The sequence below is a fragment of the Montipora foliosa genome, chromosome 8 (genome assembly GCF_036669935.1).
Source record: "Montipora foliosa isolate CH-2021 chromosome 8, ASM3666993v2, whole genome shotgun sequence".
Classification (NCBI taxonomy): domain Eukaryota; kingdom Metazoa; phylum Cnidaria; class Anthozoa; order Scleractinia; family Acroporidae; genus Montipora; species Montipora foliosa.
The window spans coordinates 30885477-30902976 of record NC_090876.1 but is presented as its reverse complement, the minus strand read 5'-3'; the positions used below and the strand labels follow the sequence as shown (position 1 = coordinate 30902976).

Below are 17500 nucleotides of genomic sequence, written 5' to 3'. Positions count from 1 at the left end.
TTGCCTGTGGACTGTACCACTTTGAATTTCGCAGTTAACTTTAATCATCTTTTAAAATACCCAGGCAAATGTTAAAGATTAAACTTGAGAAGCACAAGTATTGTGCATGACTATTTAGAGTGGATGGCATGACAAAGCTGTGATGACATAACTGGTTATAGATCCGATTGCGGTGATGAAGGGAGAAGCCCATAGCCGGTCATCTCTTCTACCCAGCAAAGCAAATCCCAGAAAACTTGGTTACTCAACTTTTGGTCCCGGTGCCTCTGCAAATAATGGGCAGCCATTTGGCGACGAATGCGAGACACCACAAAACAGCACTGTAACAAACATCAAAGATTCAAGAGATAGCGTATCAATTTCTTGGCAAAATATCAACGTTTTTGTCAGAACTGCCGGACCTTCATTCTTTAAACGAATGTGCTTTCAGACAGAGGAGGACAATACACCGAAAAAGAAGCAAGTCTTGTTTAACGGTAAGGAAATTTTCATAGCAGTAAATTGAATGGACCCAAACATTGTTCATGCGAATCATGTCACGCTCGCCGGTCAAGGTACGTCAAAGGACCCACAATAGATGTCACGTGTGGGAAATACTGAGCCTTTCTTTGGTACTATTCCGGAATAGGAATACACGGAATAGACGGTATTCGTGTTCTTTTAGGACCTACTCCGTTTTCGGAATGAACGGAATACTATTCCATTCATTATGTTCCCGATAGCAGAATGAACGGAATGACCGGAATATGGTTCACTCGGAATAGGCAGAATATGCGTTCTTTTGGGAAAGTTTTAGCAGGAAATGATACGCGGCCTGCTGATCGCCCACCGGCAGCTTAAAAAATTGTAAAAGTTTGAATGGAATAGCGATGCAAAATGTCTACCGTAGATGCACGGTGGGTGTGCTGGCCTCTCTTCTGTTTCTTTACCGGTGCTAGAACAAGAAGAACTGTCAGTTTGTGTTAATAAAAAAAGTGCTCTTGCCTGGTCAAGAGAAGTGATGTTGGTTTGTTCAAAAACCACGAACCTTTTTTTCGCGCAAAGCACTCACAAGTACAATTCTTCGTCATCTTCCCCCTCAGCAAACGAAGCAAACCGAAAAATCGAGAAAACCGCCAAAAAACTGGTACTTACGACCAGATTTCAACATTTCGTCTTCCAAACTTTCGGGAAACCTTTTTCACTCGCCATGCCAACGCGATTGGCGCATGCTCGGATACAATAGTTCCCACGTCACCTTTGCTAATAGTATTCCGTTTTCAGAATATATGTTCTCTTCCAAATTGATATTCCGTGTATTTTGTTATTCCTAATCCGGAATGAGAATAGCCAGGATACTCCCAACCCTAAGTTTGGATAAGATAGCACTTTATGCTGCACCCCGATAGTTCGGTTGAAATATTAGTGATACACGACAACGTTTGAAAAAATAAAACATACTTCTCGGTACTTACAAATGTACATTGACGTGATACTAGTTTTTCTCATTGGAAAGGCGAGGGTCCAATTCCGACCTTTATCTTCTTTTTCTCTATCCTTGTATGGGCCCGTTTTCATTGCTAGGGCTAACTCTCGTGAATGGCATGGGTATATATAGAAGTTTCAGATTCTGATGGTTAATTGTGTTAAAATATACCGGAGATGATCTAATGGTTTGTATAAGAGGCCGCTCTTTAATAAGCGCCCCTAGGCTTTGATAGATAGAACTTGCAAAAGTAGCATAATGTGCTTCTAGCGGTGCTCGTATATTTCTAAAACTATGCCAGTAACTATGCTAGTTCTGCTTAGTTTAGCAAACGATGCAGAAATTATTCTTCTACTTTTTACTAAATACCTCAATAACTGTGCAACAAACGAGTAAATGCCAAACACATTTACCCCATTTAGAACTATAAACTTATAAATAAAGTATAAATTCCCTGTATGCACTCGCTGTCGCGGACACCATCTAAGGTGAGTAACTGTGCTATTTATGCGCATGCGTTTAGTCCTATGAAAAGAGTCCTGGATCACTTCCTGTGGTCTCCTGAATGTGACAACAAGCAAACAAAAAATAATTTCTCAATTTTTTATTAAAATTTTCCTGTATCACTGATCTTGGGCCAAAAAAAAATTGGTTGCATGATCACTACACGAGAATTTTGTGCTGCAAAACTACTCAAAAGTGCTAGCAATGCTTTTTTTCGGAAAATCGCTGAAAAAAGTGCTCGTAATGACGAATTATGCCATAGATTGTGCTAGCAGAATCTATCAAAGCCCAAGCGCCCCCAGTGTAATATAGACGATATCAATGCCAAAGTGCTAAGAACACTGGCCGTTTCAGCTATCGCAATATCGGGTGGTGCCAATGGCGGTAAAATTACGTTATTGTCAGATTAAGAATGCCCGTTTCTAATCTGCCTCGAGCTAAATGAATTCCAACAACTTTGCCAGATGACTTCTTTTAAACGTGGCCAGGTTGCTTAGTCACAAATCTAATTTGGGATCTTATTTTCTAGAATACAATTCCATTGTCGCAAACAAGAAGCATCGTTAACACTCTTGGCGCTTTGTTAGATTTTGAAAGCCTTTTAGATTATCGCTTTAGCCCATGTAACTCTCTTGAGTATTGCGAGACATCCTTAAAGTAAACATATTGCTTCATGAACCTCTCTTTCCTCAATGGAGTGTGAAAAGGCCGTATACACTTCAACATGTCTCCTGGGCTCTTTGTACGGGAATGCTTGCTTTCATATATTAAGTCCAAGTTCCTATTCCAGTTCCCATTCCACTTGTCGTTTTACTTCTTGCTTATATTGTCCAGTCATGGATCACTTCTACCTTTCGTCTATAACGCGCACTTCAAATATATACAGTTATTTTATTGAAATACTTCGCAAAATCCTTGTTCATAGCAGGTGGTTGCATGGTTAGTCAAATCGTTAGCCATATAACCAAGACTGAAATTATCTATTGAGATAATTTAAAAATCTAGAACTTTGCGTCACAGCAAGTTACAGTATTCCGCAAACGTTACCGAATTGAAACATAGAAAACTTGCACAACCCTCCTCAGCCCAGCAAACAAAACCCCTATATCTTGCAGGTTTGTGATCTGCGACGTACCTGGACACTGAAGACGAACTTCTAAGATTTTCGATCATAGAGTGTACTCCGTGCTTTCCATGTATTTAATTCAAATCAATGTGTATGCCCCCACTGAAGAAATATCCCAGTCACGTAACTTTTCGGCCCGATAACAAACACAGCATTGTTATGGCTTGGCTTGGCTTGGCTTCCTGGCTCCTATGGTTTGTCCAGGCTGCCTGTACTCTAACTTACCTTTATTTATAGATGCTAATAAATTGTAAAAGGTAAGTGAGAGTGTAAATACAAATGAATAAATGGACGAAATATTAACCTTTGCTTTTGCCATGACGTTCTTGTCTTAGTTTTAGAAATCGTACCTTAACACGCTTATCCATGACTCAGTTTTTTTAAATAATTTTTGTCTGCAGTGAGTGGGAAGGTTAAAGCTGGTTCATTGTTAGCTGTCATGGGTGCAAGGTAAACAAAAACAGTGATTTGAACCCATCATCACATAAAGTGCTACTGATAGCTTTGATAAGTGGAAAAAACATGAGGAAGCGGCCATGGTGCTGACCTAGATTTTGCCCTTAAGGACGTTAGCGCGAAAATTTTTCAACATTGATTTTTGTCCGAAACTTTTACCACTGTAAGATAATGAGTTAGTTATGTCAGAAACGTAAAAAAAATGGGGGGTCACCGACTTCGTTTTGGAGAGAACATGCCCTGAAAAACACCCAAAATGTGACAAAATCGGGCTTCGTTAGCGAATAAGGCCAGTGTCTGTAAACCCAAATATATTGCAATTAAATCTTTGAAGTGAAATCTTCTCTGCCAAATATTGTTTAAGTGGACTTATTAAGTGAATTTAGTCTACTGGTGAGGTTCCTTAAACATCAAGTTCTCATTTAGCGACCACTGTTTCACGCGCCTTGCAGCCGCAAGATGGCAGGATTTGATGTCCCGTGAGCAGAAATCTTGAAATTTTTTTAACTTCCCACATTGATGTTTTGTTCATTTTTGGACAACGTGGAGATAATTGTAAATGAAATCCGTTTCTGGAAAGAAAAATAGGTGTCACCGAACGTCCAAGAGCGTTAAATCCAGGCAAAGCTATAGCAATGGCCTTTTGCCCTATCATTTCTCATTTTATTACTTAGCGCGCGCGCTCGTGTATGACGTGGCGTGTGCATTTGCGTGCGCAGTAAGGATGCGCAGAAACAATTGGCGCGAACGTCCTTAAGCCGTAAGAACGTGTCATTTTCAGCCGTGTGTTTTAGGATTATGAAATGGTCCGGTTTTATGTGCTATACTCAAAAAGGTATCACACTTGCGTCTTTTAGGGGCCCTTAATAAGATTATCAGCTCAAAAATAAGGGAAACAGTAACCGTATTTGTTTCGCAAATAACTCTTCAGTATTCTTACTGCAGTATATAGTTATTTAGAAATTGTTTAATTCAGCAAAAGCCAGGGCAGATTTCAAGGTTGTTCGATATAAGTGTAGATGACAGAGCACCATCAAATTTAAATTTGATAGTTATGTTATATTTTTTCAAGAAATGTTTTAAAGACCATTTTGTGCGAAAAGAGATGTCATCGCCAGTGTCAGTTAGAATAATGACCACGCCCAAAAAATCGTCAGGTTCAGTTCTGTTTAGTTGTCTCATACATATGTTTCGTCATCTTTACAGGGACTCCCCGGTCACTTTTTGAAATTCTGTGCTCGGAAATATATAATGGTACCATATGTCGTATGTTCCGCATCAGCCTTTCTTGTGTGCGAGTGTTTTCTTTATGTTTTCATTTCAGCGGTGCTGGCAAATCCACTCTCATGAATGTGTTAGCTCATCGTAACATCAGTCACATGGAAGTCAGTGGTACTGTAGAGGTGAATGATTGCCCGATTGGAAGGGAAATAAACGCCGTATCAGCCTACGTTCAACAAGAAGATCTCTTCATTGGATCGCTCACAGTTAGGGAACATTTAACTTTCCAGGTAATTCACAGTTCTCTGTGAACTGAAAACTAATTCAAACCTTTGGTGTGCTTCTAACTGTGGCGAAAACGTAATAGAAAACCTTTAAAGCCACTACTATACAAAAAAAATCATTATTGTCTTTGTAACCCTAACTGGAAATATTTAGGTTAGGAGTTTCGAGCTGAAAACTGTTTATTTTAAATCAAGCTCTTTGACTGAAAGTGTACTAGTACTTTCTTGAGAGAGCTCTATCGACAAAATGTTAACGTCAGTCTCTCTCGATTGAGAAGGCAATTTGCTTGAACACGAAAGTTTTTTAATATAGCTAGACGTTTCAGGCTTTCAGAATAACCTGTTCGTCTTTCGCGTAGCCTGTGTCAGTGGTTATTTAAATCCATTTACTCTCACACGTTACAATCCGTTTTTGTAGGGTTAAGTCGATGTTTTGTACTACAACGGCTAACCAATAAAACTCTGCGAATAATGTAGACGCCTTTCAATATGGTGAAAATATGATTTGTTATGGTGGTGATAAGTATTTCGCGAGGGAATGCGACGAGCACCGTCAGCTGTTTTCTAAAATAGCTTTGGTCCGCTTCAAGGTTCAACGACTCGATAAAAACCTTTTTTTTAGGATATAGCATAATGCATTAAAAATTATACAATATATCATCCATGGGTTCAGATATGTACTCACAAAAACTGACCAGCTCCCAGTTGGCTTGATAGCTCAATTGGTAGATCAATGCACCGGTATCGTAGAGGTTTACGGGTTCCAATCTCGTTCGAGCCTGGAATTTGCAGGCCTTCACTACCGCTAAAATAGCGTTTAGAACTGCGATGATCTCAAAACGTAACTCCTGATCAATCAAAATATTTGTGAGCACATATGCCTGGCCGCGAGTGGCCAATACATTGTTCCTTCATACGCTGTACGTCAACGGCTTATACAGATCATCTGAAAAATTAACGTCTTGCCTATTTGCTAATGACACTAATCTGTTATATGCCGATAAAGATATTAAATTCTCTACTTGAACAAATCCCACAATATACCTCTTTCAGCCCCCAAAATTTTGCTTAGTCATTGTTTGCAATTTCTCCTGGGACATGCAGATGTCCCAAGAGAAATCGAAAACAATGCCTCTGCAGATTTTTAGGGATAAAACAGGTGTATTATGGGATTTGTGCAAGTTAAATGGGTTAGGTAAACTTCAACATCCATCATTCCTCGCTGCAGATTTACTCGAATAAATCTCTTATTTACATCTATTTGAAGTAATATTGGTCTAAGAATAGACCTTTTAATTCTTTTCTTCCTTATGGATGGATTTGTCTTCTTTTAAAGGCTTTCCTGCGCATGGACAAACATGTTCCCGATCAACAGCGGATAGCGCGTGTGGAGGAAGTTATCCTTCAGGTATGAGGGAATACAACACTTTCAACTATATCAGCGTTGAGTGGGTTAGCAAACGACTTAAGGCCGTTTTTAGCGCGCTGTCTTACGGATTATATCCCCTTTGTTACTTGTTTGTTTAATGATAATGAGAATATTATTAATAATAAGTACAATGAATGAGTTGCCAGCAATCGGATCCGTGCTTTATACGCAAAGGGTTCTGGGATCGCCAAGGGGCAAACATTGCAAGTTGCTGTGAGAAAATGTACGGCATAAACTTATGCGTCGTCCAAAAAAAAAACGATTTTGGAGAGAGCTCAACGCTTTTTTCGACTCAGTTTTATCAGAAATCTATTTGCACAATGTTGACGCGTGGCAAGTGTACATTTTTGTTTGAATAACCGTCAAATATGAGAAAAATTTGCTGAAAACCTTCCTTGCTTTCATAAGGTTTATTGTGAAATGGTCTCAAAATACTATAAAATTAGGAATAAATCTGGAGGAAATAACTCAATAAAGCCTTTTCAGTTGTATTTATGTGTGTATGGGCTGGCTTTTGGCCTATTTCTAAACTCAGCAATGCAAATAATATTGGAAATATGGCTAGTGGCGACCATTGTGATGTGTGGGGTTGTGACAACGATCGAAGGTACCCAGAGAAGCAACAGATTTTTCCTCACGTTGGAATATAAAGATTTTACCCGCCCAGGAATAACAATGATGTTTTGTCGTGGGCTAGAGCTATTAAAGGGACACTGTCACAGGTTGACATGCGCAGTAGCATTTATTCTCTCCGAGACTTGTCACGCTCGACCGCCATTAAGGAAATATCGGTAAGTTGAAGAATTCTGCATATATTTTTCATTAAATCAAGTTTATCTAAAGCAAATGCTATCTTTATCTAAAGCAAATTTCCCTCTGTCTTCGACCTTTCGTTTCCGCCCTGAGTTGATGCGTTTACCGCCATGTCCGGATCATTCGCTAGACGCCATTTTGAATTTGTGATTGCTAGTAACTTGAAAAAGTCAGGCTGACTTTTTCAAGTTTCGATCAGCTACACGAGCATGCGCAGACCGTGACCGTGTCCCTTTAATTGTGACCAATTCAAGCTTTCGATTAGTACAAAGGTCTGTTGAAATAATTTTGTACGAGGTTACAGAACCTGTGAATGTCCTACACCAACTTTGTACATAAGAGAGTATGATTGTGGGAGTACTAAAACCTAGCTCAAAGACCTGTCCCAAAGATCAGATCTACAGAGAACTAGTATATGAAGATGACGCTTTTGTATTGGTCGAAGTCATAGTGGAGCTTGATAGGTTTAATTAGATCCAGTGACTTTAATACATTAAGTTCTACATGTAGATGGTAGTTTGACAGAAGAAAAGGTTTGTTTACGTGTAACAGCTGGGGTATATCAGACATGAATTCCTATTGTTATTTAAATCTATCGGAACAGATACTGCTGTATTATATGGAAGAGGAGCATTAAAACAGCTGCCTCGAGGCGGAAGGACATTGAAATGGTTTTCTTGAGCAGCTGCAGAATCATCGTACTACTTTTAAGTGATTGCACTCTCGCAGAGTTTGTAGAAAATAGTAGCTGCTCGGAAACCGTTGGATTTTTTTCAATCAAACAAGAACTTAACCTATGGATTTCCTCATGTTTCTCATCGCTCATTTCATCCCTCCAAAGAGCAATAGCTCTGTAAAAACAATTTCCATCTCCTCTGAAAACGACTTCTTTCCTTTGAGGAGGTATATTTCCAGAAGCCCTAATTCGTTTACGCAAGACGTAGCGAATAAGGAAACAGCCTAGACACACGTAAATACGACTAAGAAAGCTTTATTTCTCCAGATTCGTACCTAATTTTGTAATATTTCGAGACCATGAAGAGATGTCAATTTCAAAATAAATCTCACTCGAGCAAGGTTAATCCAAGTAAATTTTATGTCATATTTGAAGGTTACTCCAACAAAAACTTACACTTGCCACGTAACAACATTGCCCAAATCGATTTCTGATAAATCTGTATCGAAAAAAGCGTTGATCTCTCTCCAAAATCGTTTTTTGGACGTGGAAATAAGTTTTCGCCATACATTTTCTTACAGCGACTTGCAGTGTTTGCCCTCTGGCGATCCCAGAACCCTTTGGCAACTCGTTCATTTGTATAACTCTAAAATACAATGGTTCTAAGGCGCTTTAATTAAAATGTGTAGAACCTAAATGAGAGAATAAAAAGAATTTAAAACATGTTTACTAGCCTAATAAAAATGAAATATTACAAATGCACGTAATTAGATGCACACGGTTTTCAATAGGCAGCACGAAGCCCCTGGCTCTTTTCTACAACTTCGCAAAGTGTCTCCCAAATGCTGCAAATGCATTTACCCTGACCTAAAATATCATTAACCTATACCCTTACCTTATTGTTAAAAATAGGTAGCCGAGGCTTAGGCTTAATGATACACTTCGTGTTGGATGTCAAAATTGGGCATGCATCGAATTAAGTGTATTTCTGGACATAAGTGGACATACGTGTAAATGTCACATGACCCACGTTTAAAAAGCAACATCTCCAAGTTTCCTTCAAAATATCAACGGAAGTATAATTTATTCATTGTGATGGAAAGTGATTCCACAGATTTGGCGCACAAGCAGAAAAAGCTATGTGACCATATGCTGTAAGGTTTAAGAAAAGGAAAACTGAAAGCATTGCTGACGGTGACCTGAGGACGAGATTCAAACAAGCCGAGTAAGATGGGACCTAAAACGCTAAAAACAATACGGTGTTACCTGTAGCTAAAGCTGTCCTCGATACAAAGCGATAATTCAGTGTTTCTAACAGAGTACAGTCAGATCTACATCAAATGCGGGGACAAATCAAGCAAAGAGGAGTTTGGAATTATTATCAACACCCCTCAAGATATCACTTTTGACTCTTAACAGAGACACTCTGTACTATAATTCTTATGTGCTAACTGAAAACTTCATTGAAATCGTTTTCAATGGTCTTCGAAGCAAAAGAGTGGTCGGACTGTTTGAAAGATCTTAAATTTTATATGGTCCCTGTGAGATGTCTTAATATAAGACTGTTGATAGCCACGTTAAAGGGATCTGGAAAACTGAGAGTGGAAAAATTGTTTATAGAATACAACAGGAAAGCCATACACTTAATAGAGGATCGAGTGAACACTTGTTAGTATTTGGGGCACCAGAGGATTAAACGATTCGACGTGGCTCAAAACGAGAAGAGTGCGTAGTGACGGGATATGCTTTCCAGCATTATTCACTCCCTAATAATGCGTATTCTTGCCGAATAGTCGTAACTATTGTTCGACTTTTGTGGTCTATCGTATTCGAGTACTTTGATTAAGCAAGATATATTACCTACCTCAGTGCACTAAGAGTATTTTCAGTGTGGCGCCTTTCGTCATTGTGTTATCAATCATTCATCTGCGTAAACTATCTAATCAGAAGCTAAAACTAACTTTGTCTCTTCTTACATTGAAAACACATTCGACGACGACTAACCTTTGTAGAACTATGTAGTGTATTTTGAAATGAAATCACCAATTTTCCACCTCAACTCGCTCTAGAATGCGTGAGACTGCCATCGATGGACTCGCCAGTTTCTGTCGTTGTGGTTAAAATAGTCATGGAACATAAACATCTCGAGGACCAAGTTTTAACACTTACAAACAGGCTTCTTTGGCAGTACATTAACGAAAATGAAATCGATGATTTCTACGACCACCTCAACACACAGAACGCGGCCGACATTTAATTTACCCAAGGAGATGAAGCAACGTTTTGGAGAAAGTCGACTAACACCACCCGACCACTTCGTCAGTAATCTGCACAATGACCCATTCCATCGAGGAACCATTCGGACTTAGTAAAAGTAAGGGTTCCTTTTTTACAAACGTTGGCGGTGTAGCACTTTATATTTCAACAGACTTAACTGATAAGAGTGCAATGAGAAGTGCTAGTCTTGTACCCCGTATGAACCATATGAGAGTTAGTCCTAGTAATGGAAATAGGCCCACACAAGGACGGTGATCCAACCCGGTGATCTAACCCGATGGTCGTGGGTTCAATTCCCACCCTGGTCAGAGTTCTTCTCTGTCCTTGTGTGGGTCCGTGTGTGGACAGAAGGACAGTGATCTAACCCGAAGGTCGTGGTTTCAATTCCCACCCTGGTCAGAGTTCTTCCCTGTCCTTGTGTGGGCCCATTTCCATTAGTAGGGCTAACGCCCACATGGTTTATACGGGGTACAAGAATAGCACTTCTCATTACACTCTAATCAGTTAGTCTGTTGAAATATAAAGTGCTACACGGCCAACATTTGTAAAAACGTAACCCTTCGTTGTACTTGTACATTTTCATTGCCGTGACTTTAAGATCTTCAGTTCCCATGCACGGCCTGCTCCCGTCTGACCTTGTAGCTTAGTCGGTAGAGCAGCGGTGATCTAACCCGAAGGTCGTGGGCTCAATTCCCACCCTGGTCAGAGTTTTTCTCTGTCCTTGTATGGGCCCATTTCCATTAGAAGGGCTAACGCCCACATAGTTCATATGGGGTACAAGACTAGCACTTCTCGTTACATTTAATCAGTTAAGTCTGTCTTAGTAAAAGTAACTACAGGTAAATCATAACTGGGGTCAATTTAATAAAACTTTTACACGTGTAACTTACAAGTGTAGCCATTGTTTTAGAGCCTGAGAACAATAGCTACACTTGTAAATTACACGTGTAAACGTTTTATTAAATTGACCCCTGAACGGCTGTAATTACGTTAAACTAAGAATCAATATTCACTTTGATAGCGAAATATGTTTCGATGTGACGAACTTGGTGCCTCAAGAGTGACATCTTTTTGTTTTTCAACATTGCTTTGCTATTCCAGCTGGGACTCATAAAGTGTGCTGATACGTACATTGGAATAGCTGGAAGATTGAGTGGGATCTCAGGCGGAGAAAAGAAAAGACTGTCATTTGCCTCAGAGGTAGTGAGCATCTTATTATCGTTCATTATTTGACAGAATCGCATACCTAGGGGAATTCTCGCCATCTGATTGGCTATCACGACGAGATATTCAGAGTGGAATTGTGACTTTAAAACGAGGCTGACCAATATTGCACCGTAGCAACTAGTGGCCTTACATAACAACGGAACAACAAAGCAATTTTTACTTTGTTCGAAGAACAAAGTATAGGATTCGACTCCGTTTTTGGACTTTACCCTTTGTCATTGTTATTTGGCATGCGTTTGGCTGCACACGCGTAAGATTTCTTTCTCTCGTTGAAGGCAGTCCCATTCTCGACCCCAGTGCTTACGCTGCTTTATCGAGGCAGTCATGCGCAAAAGAGCGCTGGAGTCGAGATTGAAGGCAGTCCAAGTTGGATTCGAGCTCGGTATCTCCTCAAGGCAATCGCGATGACCACTAAACCACGGACAACTACGCGACAGATTTACGGGGAAATGTGTGTTTTTGTGTTTTCGTTGCACGCAATGCAATATCCGGTCATCGTATGACTAGGTGACATATCCTACCGGGATAATTGTATAATTTTATTCTCCGGGTATTAGTAAGGAAAAGTATTAAATATTTTTAAATACCATCGTAGAAACGTTTAAAGCATCTCTTTACTGGTTTTGATTGGAGTCAACGCCATTGACAACCGTTTGAAATGTGAACAACTATTCTACGATTTCCCTTAACCACATGGTTGGGTCACGGAATGAGGACTTTGGACTTTGGACTTCGGACTACGGAACTGAACTGGATATTGACCAAGATATTGTAAACGGTTTAGTGTCCAAGAAAAGAATTGCGGAGTAACTTCTTCCACCAAGTTTGAGCTATTACTGGTATACTGTTTTGTCGTTCTTGTTCTCTTTCTCTCTTTTTTCGTTTCTGTTCTTCTGTCATCGGTCATCCAGGCATCATGCGACCTTATCAAAACTAAAAGTCTTCTAAAGTTATGCCAAAAAGCAGCTCTAAACAAACTAAAAGTAAACACTCAGCTTTAAAGTGCAACTAACCCCAATTTTTCTTTCCGCAAAACAGAAAATTCTAATTGCCATGACACTTTGGAGAAAACATTTCTGTGATTGATAAAATCCTCGCCTTTCTACAGTTGTTTAAAGTTGAACCGCCTCTGCCCCATGACCGAGTATTTGTGGGAGCTGGGACGGGCCTTCCCGTGACAACATCGAAGGAGTCGCTTTGCTGCGTCTTACAAAGCATATGACCGATAAGTTCTTTTTGAACAGGTTTCTTTACGTTATTTTAACGGCGTAGTGTACTTCAAAAGCGCTCAAATTAAGTTAATAAGTTAGTGATTCTGTACATTTAATTAAACTCCAATTTTGAATATTAACCGTCACTCTTTTGTGAAGATGTGTGCAGAAGCATACGAAACGTCAAGTGAAAGTTAATTTCAAATGATGCGTTTATATCTGATGTTTGTCGCCGCTGTTTGTGTGTTATTTCTGATAAAACTGAGATGGCCAAAGAAAAAGAGTATTCACGAAGGTGTTTTAGTTTTTATCGGAGTATTAGCACTTCAGTTGCATGCATCATAATGTAGATTAATTAAGGATGATACCCCTGCCATCAACCTTTTTTTTGGAATTTAAGGCAAGTCTACCCGTACATTTTGTCGTTTGCATTGATAAAAGGACGCCCCTAAGCGAGAACAGTTGCAGTAAAAGAGAATGATCCTCTTTCGGCCTCGGCTCTGTTGTTGAATAATTCAATATCCACTAAGTTGAATCAAAACCAACTGAATTATCAAATGGAAATCGTTAGCAACAAAAAATTGCGCGGAGGATAGCGCCATTGAGGCGCTTGACACGATCGACGCCTAGTGTCTGATCGATTGCCTGTGTATCATTTCTGCAAAGTAGACTTCGGGCTTACCATGAAAAAAAAAAAAAGAACACAAGAGGAGTAAAATCTTTGAGACAAAAATTGTTTTCCGAGAAATTTGATGAGCATTGGGAATAAAACACAGTCCCACATTTCTATCCGCTAATTTTATCAACTTTTGGGACTGTGGTATAAGCAAATTAGAGCCAGTTTTTCTTCAAAAACGCAGCGCACTTCGTCTCTTTAATTTAAGTATGTTATACAGTTCTGTTTTTGACTAGGTAATAACAGATCCCCCGTTGCTGCTTGCGGATGAACCAACTTCCGGTCTTGATTCGTTCATGGCGGAAAGCTTAGTAGCAGCTCTACAGCAGCTCGCAGCTCAGGGAAGAACTATCATCTGCACAATCCATCAACCTTCATCGGAAGTCTACGCCATGTTTGACAGGTGAAATGGTGTGGTATATACAATTAGTAAAGAGGAAAATTATTTAGTTATTTGTATTAGTAGCAATGATTGCATTTGCCAACACAATAGAAAATTAATGTGCTAAAGGCTGTTGGAGTGATATGCCAAAGAAACAAATCACAGAAATGAATAGTTAATATATAAAAACACCGAGGAAGATAAAATTTCATGGAAGCACTGTGATTACAGCTAATGCCGGATTCACTGGGGAAGGCGTTCACGAGAACGTCGGCACATCCGTCTTAGTGGGAAAAGTAGTAATGCGTATAGTAAATATAGCATATCACAGCGTTTTTGCTGAAAGAGAAAATTTTTTGTTTAACATGTTAAAGTTCTCTTTCCGTTTATAGCATACTGCTTTTAGCTGAGGGAAGGACAGCATACATGGGTGCCACAACCAGTGCGAACCAATATTTTGATAGGTACGTATTCATCGACGTCTTAGAGGAATAATGAATGTTTTGCTCCCGATGTTCTGCACAGGAAGAGATGAAACTAGTTTTCTGAACTAAGAGCACCATTAATCGCTTTCTTTGATGGCTTTTAAGCGTAATGACTCATTATAATTTTATCGGTTTTGATTTTTATCTTTACAGCTTGGGATATCCCTGCCCAATTAATTTTAATCCTGCTGATCACTTTGTTCACACCTTGGCAATTATACCTGGTGACGAACAAAATTGCCAAAGGAGGGTTCAGGTAATTATGTTTGTCTACATTGTATTCTATCCGATCCAATTTACCTCACGTCATGCCAAGCCATTCCACTGTATTCTCTGTTATAACCCACCGATTAATTTCTGCGGTGTTTCATGCGCACAATAGAATCAACTGAAGATTGCGTTGATCCTATCCATGAAGCGATTGATGACTTACTTCTCCCAACATTGTTCGGCCAAATGGAGTCTCTCTCTAGCGAGATTCGTCAGCTCGTCACATTGAGACCGGCATAAGGGGGGTTGGGCATACCGGATTTAAGATTTGAAGCACCAAAACACTTTGCTGCGTCTACGTCAATAACAACATCGTACGTAGAATCTATTACAACACAGAGCACAGTTACGGTGACAGACTAGAAATCCACGGAGGAACTAAAAAAGACATCGTCAACTCTCAAAATGGTGTCTGCGAAGTCGAGAATGGAAAGTATTGATGCCACCCTTTCCCCAGACTTGTCGCAGTTAGTCCATCAATCAAGAGACAAGGGTGCGAGTTCGTGACTTAAAGCCGTGCCTCTTGTAGATCAGGGTCTAGCTCTAAATAAACAGGAATTTAGAGACTCTCTGCGGTTACGGTATAACATGCCCCTGTCCGATTTACCAAGCCGGTGCGTTTGTGGGGAGAAATTTACTGTCTGCCACACCCTGTCATCCCTGTGTAGCGCAGAGACACACTTATCAACAAGGACTGAAGTTGAACCACACCTTCAACCTCTTGACAACGAGCAATTTCATATTAGAAACCACAAGCTCAGAGGAAAGATTGAACATAAAAGCAGGGAATTTTTGGTCACGAAGAGTTACTGCATTTTTCGAATTCCAAGTGCTTGCAGAGCAAGCCAACGTCCACAGTCTTCAAAGAGCAAGAGGATGAGAGGAAGCGGAAGTATCAGCAGCGATTTTTAGATCTTGAGTTGAGGTCGTTTCACTCCTCTGGTATTTGGAACAAATGGCGGAATGGGTACCGAGTTCCGAGTTCAAGATCAGTGCATACAAGTTTCAGGGGTTTAGGGACACCTTTTCGCAAGATAGGTGAGTTCATAGACTACTCCCGCTTAAATGCAGCGGATATCCATTAGATTCATTTCTATTCGGGCGGTTACTCCCTCTTGAGAGCTAGTATATTTGTTAGCGGAGAAAAAATTATTTCTTTTTTTATTTAGCACGTTTTAGCATAATCTTAGTGTACAATAGTTGAATTGTTACCAAATTTGTAAGCTTTTGTATAGGATATTTATTATTATTATTATTATTATTATTATTTACAAATTTTAAAAACTAAATTACATGTTCACGATAGAAAACTATTTACGATATGTGAATAATTTATAGATTGGAAAAAGGCAATTAAGCATTACTAACGAAAAAGCTAATAAAAAAAAGCTAACTAATAATAGTAATAACATCAATTTAAAATGATGATCTAAAACATATTGGTCTAAAAACGTATTGTACATAAAAAGTCTTGTGTATCAAAGAGAAAAATCAGTCAGGCTAAAGCATAAAACATTCGTTAATAAATTATTATTAATAATAAATTATTATTAATAAATTATTATTATTATTATTATTCGATTCTCTCCAGTTGTCGGGTGTTCTACTGGGTAATGTTAATTGTGTCTCAACTACTGCCCGTAGCTTAGAGACACAACGCTTTCCGCAATAGGTGAGCAGTTCGAAGGATGGCCGATAATTGTACACTTGTAAGGTAGTCAGGTACACCTAGCTTGCCAAACCAGGTCTTTGCACCTTTTGATATGCTTCCAAGAGCAACAATCACGATAGGTATTGTTGATAGCGTGGTGCTCTCGATAAAGTTATTGCTTTAATAGCGAAACGTCAAAGCCTTAAGTAACAAGCTAGATATGCTAATTTACTGCACATTGCAAATGCACGTGTAATAAGCTACGTATGCTAATTTCTTGTTGCGTTACATGTTCACGTGTAATACCTTTCCTTTCAAAAAAAAAGAAAGAAAGTGAACATAAATAAATAAATAAAATCATGAAACGCACGATACAGAGTAACAGTTTGTGGTATAGCGTAATCCATGAAATAAATCAAAGTGCTTCAAGTCTCGATGCCTCATAGCTATGCGAGTGTTCAACTAATGTTCATTACATAATCTTTGACCCTGGAGAGCAGCTTCCGGTTCCTAGACGACCTCCGCAGCACAATTTCCGGTGATGCATGATGTTCAGGGTTCATGCACTCGGGCTGCTCCACCTTTTCTGCTCCGCCACTGTTTGAATTTGAAGGGTCGTCCACCTGCTCAGATGTATCTGATGTTACATCAGTATCTATTGATACCAGTTCACTATAGCCGTGCGCTGGATTGGAGGATGCTTTCCTAATTTGCGCATGATTCCGACGAACAAGCCCCAACGGAGTACTTACATTGCATGATCTTGGCGCAGGCTTGTTAACCACCTCACCATGTATCCAGGGTTTGCTTCTGTTCTTCGGGCTCGGTTTCACGAAGACTCTTTCGCCGATTGCAAATTCACTGAGCTGCTTTGATGCTCGTTTGTCATAGTGGGCCTTGGCCTTTTGTTTCCCTTCCGCAATGTTCTGGGTCACTACACTCGGCACTGGTAGTTGCGGTTGGAGTTTGCTTGTAGCCATGGGAATCAGATCCCGGAGTCTTCTAGACATCAATCTCTGTGCCGGGGAATTAACGTGACCCTGCTGAGGTGTATTTCGATATGCCAGCAAAGCAATATAGGGGTCCTCTTCCCGTGATTTCTTTAAAATGTTCTTTGCAATTTTCACTGCGGACTCTGCTTTTCCGTTGCCACGGCTGTGATAAGGTGAGGACTTGACCAAGGCAAATCCATAGTCGCGCGCAAAACGTGAGAACTCATGGCAGTCAAACTGTGGGCCATTATCACTGATAACACTGATGACAGTGCTTGCTGTGACGTTTCTGAGTGCCTCAAGTTCAAAATAGTCGCTGTAGTGATCTATCATCACGAAGTATTGCTTTCCATCC

General features: G+C 39.8%; 1 protein-coding gene across 3 annotated transcripts in view; it reads left to right on the top strand.

Annotated features, from left to right (window-relative positions):
- Nucleotides 1-17500, top strand: part of LOC138013182 (protein white-like) — a 45394-nt gene that overhangs the window by 574 nt on the left and 27320 nt on the right. For 2 of the 3 annotated variants that reach the window (XR_011125184.1, XM_068860199.1), the window contains exons 1-8: nucleotides 1-476; nucleotides 3497-3545; nucleotides 4876-5062; nucleotides 6393-6464; nucleotides 11353-11451; nucleotides 13602-13768; nucleotides 14140-14211; nucleotides 14386-14488. The exon at nucleotides 1-476 is cut by the window's left edge and continues 574 nt beyond it. Coding sequence is in view for 1 of the 3 variants with exons in the window: in XM_068860199.1 (XP_068716300.1) it covers nucleotides 176-476; nucleotides 3497-3545; nucleotides 4876-5062; nucleotides 6393-6464; nucleotides 11353-11451; nucleotides 13602-13768; nucleotides 14140-14211; nucleotides 14386-14488 (1050 nt within the window). In the remaining 2 variants the exon portion in view is untranslated. The remainder of the gene's footprint in view (nucleotides 477-3496; nucleotides 3546-4875; nucleotides 5063-6392; nucleotides 6465-11352; nucleotides 11452-13601; nucleotides 13769-14139; nucleotides 14212-14385; nucleotides 14489-17500) is intronic. The other variant, XR_011125185.1, reaches the window with a different exon arrangement.